The sequence below is a fragment of the Cynoglossus semilaevis genome, chromosome 4 (assembly GCF_000523025.1).
Source record: "Cynoglossus semilaevis isolate Cse_v1.0 chromosome 4, Cse_v1.0, whole genome shotgun sequence".
NCBI lineage: Eukaryota > Metazoa > Chordata > Actinopteri > Pleuronectiformes > Cynoglossidae > Cynoglossus > Cynoglossus semilaevis.
Window position 1 is genome coordinate 332,682 of NC_024310.1, and position 6,844 is coordinate 339,525.

Consider the following 6,844-nt stretch of genomic DNA (forward strand, 5'->3'; position numbering starts at 1 on the left):
ACAGTCACAGAAATAGTCACAGGAACAGTCAAAGGAACCATTACAAGAACAGTCACAGAAACAGTCACAGGAACAGTCACAGAAACAGTCACAGGAACAGTCACAGGAACAGTCAAAGGAACAGTCACAGGAACAGTCACAGGAACAGCCACAGGAACAGTCACAGAAATAGTCACAGGAACAGTCAAAGGAACCATTACAAGAACAGTCACAGAAACAGTCACAGGAACAGTCACAGGAACAGTCACAGGAACAGTCAAAGGAACAGTCAAAGGAACAGTCACAGGAACAGTCACAGGAACAGTCACAGGAACCATTACAAGAACAGTCACAGGAACAGTCACAGAAACAGTCAAAGGAACAGTCAAAGGAACAGTCAAAGGAACAGTCAAAGGAACAGTCACAGGAACAGTCAAAGGAACAGTCACAGGAACAGTCAAAGGAACAGTCAAAGGAACAGTCAAAGGAACAGTCAAAGGAACAGTCAAAGGAACAGTCAAAGGAACAGTCACAGGAACAGTCAAAGGAGCAGTCCCAGGAACCGTTTGCTGGACCAGACCATCCTTGTGCCAGTGCTGTGATTCCCCTCAGTTGCAGCAGCGAGGACTGAAGTTTGCGTTGGAGAACGGACTGATCTTCAGCTTCAGATGGTTTTCTGGTTTCTGTGCTGACGACTTTCTTGGACTTTTTTCTCCTACGACTCAGAGCTGTTTGTTTGTTACGACTGGGACAGAAACTGAACTCAGTTTCCTGCTGTCGTGACATCCACTCACATTCACTGTTGATGTTGTTGCGGTTGTTGTTGTTGTTGTTGTTGTTGTGGTTGTTGTGGTTGCTGTTGTTGTTGTTGTTGTTGTTGTTGTTGTTGTGGTTGTTGTGGTTGCTGTTGTTGTTGTTGTTGTTGTTGTTGTGGTTGTTGTGGTTGCTGTTGTTGTTGTTGTTGTTGTTGTTGTGGTTGTTGTGGTTTGGGGCTGGAATCACACACACACTGTCATATTTTCTGTGTTGATTTAAATTCACTCAAACCTTTTTCTTCTTTCCTCTCTCTGAACTGAAACAACAGTTGGTGTTAATGTGTCCACCACTGCACAATCACTAACCCTCCCCCTCTCCCCCCCGTCCCCCNTCTGTCCTCGGAGCCAAGACTTCCTCTCCTCGGTGTCAGCAAGGATGCTGTGGGTTACCTTGCTGAGCACCGTAGCCTTAGGATGGAGCACCCCGATCCCACTGCTGGAGGACTCCGAGGAGATCGACGAGCCCTGCCTGGAGCCCTGCTACTGCGAGGTCAAAGAAGGCCTGTTCCACGTCCACTGTGACAGTAAGGGATTTACAAATGTCAGCCAAATCTCCCAGATATGGAGCCGGCCCTTCAAGCTCAACCTGCAGAGAAACTCCATGAGGAAACTGTACTTCAACAGCTTTCAGCACCTCAACAACGCCATCGCCATCAACCTGGGGAACAACGCTCTGCAGGACATCCACGCGGGAGCGTTCAACGGGTTGGGAATTCTCAAACGGCTCTTCCTACATGAAAACAAACTGGAAGTTTTCCGAAACGACACCTTTCTCGGGTTGGAGAGTTTGGAGTACCTCCAGGCGGACTACAACGTCATCAAAAGGATTGAAAGCGGTGCGTTCAGGCACCTGCACAAATTAAGAGTGCTCATCCTAAATGACAATCTAATCCCCGTGCTCCCGAATTATCTTTTCCGGTCTGTGTCTCTCACACACCTGGACCTGAGAGGAAACAGGCTGAAGATACTGCCGTACAAAGGCACGCTGGAGTACGTGGGCAGGAACTTGATGGAAATCCAGCTGGAAGAGAACCCCTGGAACTGTGTGTGCGAGATCGTCCAATTGAAGACATGGCTGGAAAGGATCCCGTACACGGCGTTGGTGGGTGAAATTACGTGTGAGTATCCGTTTCACCTACATGGGAAAGACTTACGGGAAATCAAGCGCAGCGAGCTTTGTCCTCTGCTCTCCGACGGTGAGATCGAGGCCAAACTCGGAATTCCCAGGATCCCGTTCAGCACTGAGAACACGTGGCCTACTAAGCCATCTTCCATGCTGTCCTCCTTTCACAACACAGCCTCTTCTGTGGAATACAAGGAGAAACTTAACGTCAAGCCCACTAAAAGGCCACGGCCCACAAAAAACCCCCCCACCCCCCCCAGCACCTACCCCGGCCTCCATCAAACCCCCCCCGCCGGCTGCCCAACAAACACAGCCTCTTCTGTGGAATACAAGGAGAAACTTAACGTCAAGCCCACTAAAAGGCCACGGCCCACAAAAAACCCCCCCACCCCCCACAGCACCTACCCGGGCATCAATCAAGCCCCTGTGGCCGGTTATCAAACAAGACCTCCCATTCCCATAATCTGTCCCTCCGGCTGCATTTGTAACCTCCACATCAATGACCTGGGCCTCACCGTCAACTGTAAGGAAAAAGGCTTCCACAACATCTCCGAGCTCCTGCCGCGACCCCTCAACGCCAAGAAGTTGTATCTCAGTGGGAACTTGATCCAGAAAATCTATCGTTCCGACTTCTGGAATTTCTCAAGCTTGGACTTACTGCATTTAGGGAATAACCGCATATCTTACGTTCAAGAGGGGGCATTTATCAACCTGCCCAACTTAAAGAGTTTATATCTGAATGGGAATGACATCGAGAAGCTGACGCCTGGGATGTTCCGCGGGCTCCAGATGTTGAGCTACCTCTACCTGGAGTACAACGTCATCCGTGAGATCCTGCCTCATTCCTTCACCTTGATACCCAACCTCCAGCTGGTGTTCCTCAATGACAATCTTCTGCGCTCCCTCCCCACCGATGCCTTCGCTGGCACCGATCTTGCACGCCTTAACCTTCGCAACAACTATTTCCTTTCCTTGCCCGTGCGTGGCGTCCTAGAGCATTTAACCTCTCTTGTCCAGATTGACCTTCACCAGAACCCGTGGGACTGCTCCTGCGACATCGTCCCCCTCAAACAGTGGGTGGAAAAACTATCGTCCGTCATCGTGGTCGGAGAGGTCACTTGCAAGACCCCGGAGTTTGCGTTTGGAAAAGACCTGCGTTCGCTGGAGGTTGAGGTCATTTGTCCGGAGCTCAAGTATTCCTCCGGTCCTCCGCGCGCTCTGCCCGGCGGGGATGACCGTTCCACGGGGAGCTCCGAACTGGGGGAGGCGGACGGGAGAGGAGCTGTGCCGCTCTCCGTTCTGATCCTCAGCCTCCTCATCCTCTTCATCTGTGCCGTGTTTGTGGCCGCAGGGCTCTTTGCCTTCGTTCTCCGCCGCAGCAAGAAGCTGCCCTTTAGGAAACGCTCCGAGGTGGATCTGACCGGGATCCCCATGCAGTGCAGGATCTTTGAGGACCCACCGAGACACAGCGGTGTCGGGAACATCGGCACCCCAGAGAAACCAACTCCCGGTATGCACACGCACAATCACACGAGTCACGCACACGCCCACGGTCACGTTTATGACTACATCCCCCACCCTGTGACTCAGATGTGCAACAACCCCATCTATAAACCCAGAGAGGGGGAGATCGCAGAGGAGGACAGAGCGCAGTTCTCTGAAAAGAAAGACAACGGCTGCGGCGGCAACAGCAGTTACAGAACGCTGCTGGAGAAGGAGCGCGAGTGGAGCCTGGCCGTGTCCAACTCTCAGCTCAACACCATCGTCACGGTCAACCACGCCACCGCTGACGTGGCAGGCTTTCACGAAAATGGAGGCCTGTGCCCTACGGTCATCGACAGTCAGAGGCCGACGCCCACGGTGGGATTTGTGGACTGTTTATACGGAACCGTTCCTAAACTTAAGGACACACACGTGGCTCACGCACACCCTCCGGGCATGCAGTACCCCGACCTGCAGCAGGACGCACGACTGAAAGAAACATTGCTTTTCACGACGGGGAAAGTTTGCTACTCCGACCCGTCGCAAAACGAATACCTTGAATTAAGGGCCAAACTTCAAACCAAGCCGGATTACCTCGAAGTCTTGGAAAAATCCTACCGTTTTTAACGTCCGGAGACAAAGACGGAGGAAAGGAAAACAAAATACAACAGAGCATAAAAATCAACACACCCACTTTTTCACCCTTAAAACAAATCCAACCGACTACAGTATCGGGAAGAAAAAAAATGAACTTGAAAAAGCAGCATGGTATAAAATGAAATATTATATCACATTTCCAAACAACCTTTCTCCCAAAATCCCTCTGGAGGAGAGGCCATTCTCAGATGTTTCAATAAAGTGCCTTCTTTTCTGAGTAGCCAGCAATGTCAACAGCCGTTATTTTTATAGTATATAAATATGTGTATATGCCCACGAGAGACAAAAAAGCAAGAAGCGGGCGTTGGTGAATCTCCTGATATACATTTGTTACTAAAATCTCTTTTTATGGAGTTGTGCTGATGTCGAAGACACACGGGAGCTGGACGTCTCCCTGACTCGAGGCTCTTTTACCCCTGACTAGGATGTGCAAACAGCTGGTGGCGCTGCACGTAAAGTTTTTTCAGGATGTTATTTAAAGAAAGAGAGAGAGGGCGGGCGAGAGAGAGAGAAAGACAGAGTCAGACAGAGAGAGAGAGAGAGAGAGAAAAAAACGTATATATATATATATATATATATATTAAAAAACAAACCCACAAACTGCAGTTTGCTGCATGTACTCGCTTCAGAGCAGGAAGTGAGGAGATTGATTCTCTATCCTACGACAGCAGATCATAAACACAGACACAGACACAGAAACTGTTCAGTGTTCAGCTATTTAATTTTTATATCTTATTCATATGTTACACTATTAATGAGGACTTGTGTCTATATCAGGGTGCTCCTCGTACGGACGCTCCAAACGCACGGATGGTCAAACATTTGTGAATATTATTATAGGACAATGCTCAAGGTTTTTTGCTGGATATTCCCATGCACTAATGTTTTTCTCTCTCACACAAAGATTTGAAGAAAATGTGCATATATTTATTCTGTCATTTGAGTGAAGAGTTTAACTGTAATGTTAAATCAATGTACAGTGATGATGCGTCTGGTATAGCCTTCTTAATAAAAACAAACTCTTCAACTCTATGGTAAAAGGGTCGGTGCCACGGAGGTGTGTGTGTGCGGGGGGGGGGGGGGGTGGGGGGGGGGGGGGTAACTTTACACCGGCTGATTCGTTGAACAAAGACGACTTCCTGTTAGCTGCTTCTAGATCCAAGTTAAAAAGGCGCACAATATACAAACAAAACAAAGTGAACGCTGCTGGTGTTGGAGAGTGGAGGAAGAGGCACATCCACGTCCTCCTCCTAAAGTAGCAGTGTGGTTTCTAACCACTGGGGGGAGGTGAAACGGCATTTAGATTCAGAAGGCGTACAGCAGAGGGGGGGCAGGGGGGGCAACGTGGTCCCGTGATTTCCACTTTAGAGGACACTCAGTGTAATCGCAGATTTAATTATTGTCAAAAGAAATTAAACAAATTGAATTTTTTCACTGCACGGACTTTGAAGAATCAGGTGATTTGGTTTGTGAATTTCACTGCTTATATTTTTAAATAACCCTTCGTTTTCCCCACTATAGAAACTGTTATGGTTTGAATCTGGTTTGGGACCAAAAATAAAGTACACAAATAAAACAAGAAGACTTTAGTGCTGGGGGGGGGGACCGGCTGTTTTAGGACCTCATTATTTTTCTTTCTTTCCAAATGTGGAGGGTTATTTTCTTCTCTCGATGTTTCTAAATGTGAGACGTGAATTTCTGATTTTTTTTAGTTGCATGACGTGTGAACTGCTTTCATTTTGATGAAGAGTATTTACCCTCCTAAATTGAATGATATATATATATATATATTTCCCTTAAATGTGTAACTCCGAGCATATGTAGCAGTCCAGTCAGAAGCAGAAGATCTGAGACACAGGTTAGCAAGAACAAAAGGTTGATTTGTGTCGTATTTACCACTTCAATCTTGTCTTTGATGCTCGACGGAGGCTTTTATCTCAACACACTGTAAGACGTGCAGCGTTACGCCACGGTGGGTTGGTTCCTGTGCTGTGACAGCAGCGAGCTCCTCAGTTTGAGCCTCCCTACCTTCACCTTTACAAACACACATAAAGCTGTACTTCCCTGAGGTCAGACTACAGCATATATGGTCAGCATTTTGAGTATGCACTCACTTTGATTAAAGCCCAACACATCACTCTGTTCAGTGCGAACCCCGTCATCACTCTCAACCCTCAAATGAATAAATAAAGAAAAGTTTTGGGATTTCTGATGATTGATCTTCTACCTCTCGTCGTTCACTCTCCATCATCTCCCACTGAGTGGGCTCATCCCTCTAAATCCTCCTGTTATCCCAGTGAAGTGTTTCTCTCCGCCGTGAGCGGCCGACACGTCACGGCTGTGTCCTCGTCACCGACCTCTGTCTCTCTCTCTGGAGGTCGGTTCGTTCTTCTTCAAACTAAAACAAAGACGTGCAGCATGTTGTACGCCCAGTATTTGTGTTGTACTTCCTGTGTGTACTACGTAGATGCCCGCGTGCCTAACACTGTGATTGGTCCGTTTGGGGAACAGAGAATTATCTCCAGAATGCTGAAAAGGCTGATCTGCCTCTGACCGTGGTGCTGAAGTTGCATGATGCTGTTGGCGCTGCATCCAAGAAGATGTGTTCTACTTTTGGCTCATGCAAATGGCAGAGCTGCAGAGGTAGGTTCTGTCCTCTGTCAGTGACGGTGTGTGTGTGTGTGTATGTGTGTGTGTGAGAAAGAAGCGTGTGTGAAACGAGAGCAACCGGAGAATTCCTTTCGTGCCGACGGCTTCTTCTCTCTGCCTTTGTGTTGGACCAAAGTGC

General features: G+C 48.2%; 1 protein-coding gene across 1 annotated transcript; it reads left to right on the forward strand.

Moving 5' to 3' along the window:
* Positions 1-1,132: 1,132 nt before the first annotated feature.
* On the forward strand, positions 1,133-4,596 carry slitrk3a (SLIT and NTRK-like family, member 3a). Its single transcript, XM_008308424.3, has one exon. The coding sequence runs from the start codon at positions 1,171-1,173 to the stop codon at positions 4,024-4,026; it is 2,856 nt and encodes a 951-aa protein (XP_008306646.1). The 5' UTR covers positions 1,133-1,170; the 3' UTR covers positions 4,027-4,596.
* The last annotated feature ends 2,248 nt before the right edge of the window (positions 4,597-6,844 follow it).

Bases quoted from the DNA above. Each gene is read 5' to 3' on its own strand.
- slitrk3a (XM_008308424.3), top strand. From the start codon at position 1,171: ATGCTGTGGGTTACCTTGCTGAGCACCGTAGCCTTAGGATGGAGCACC.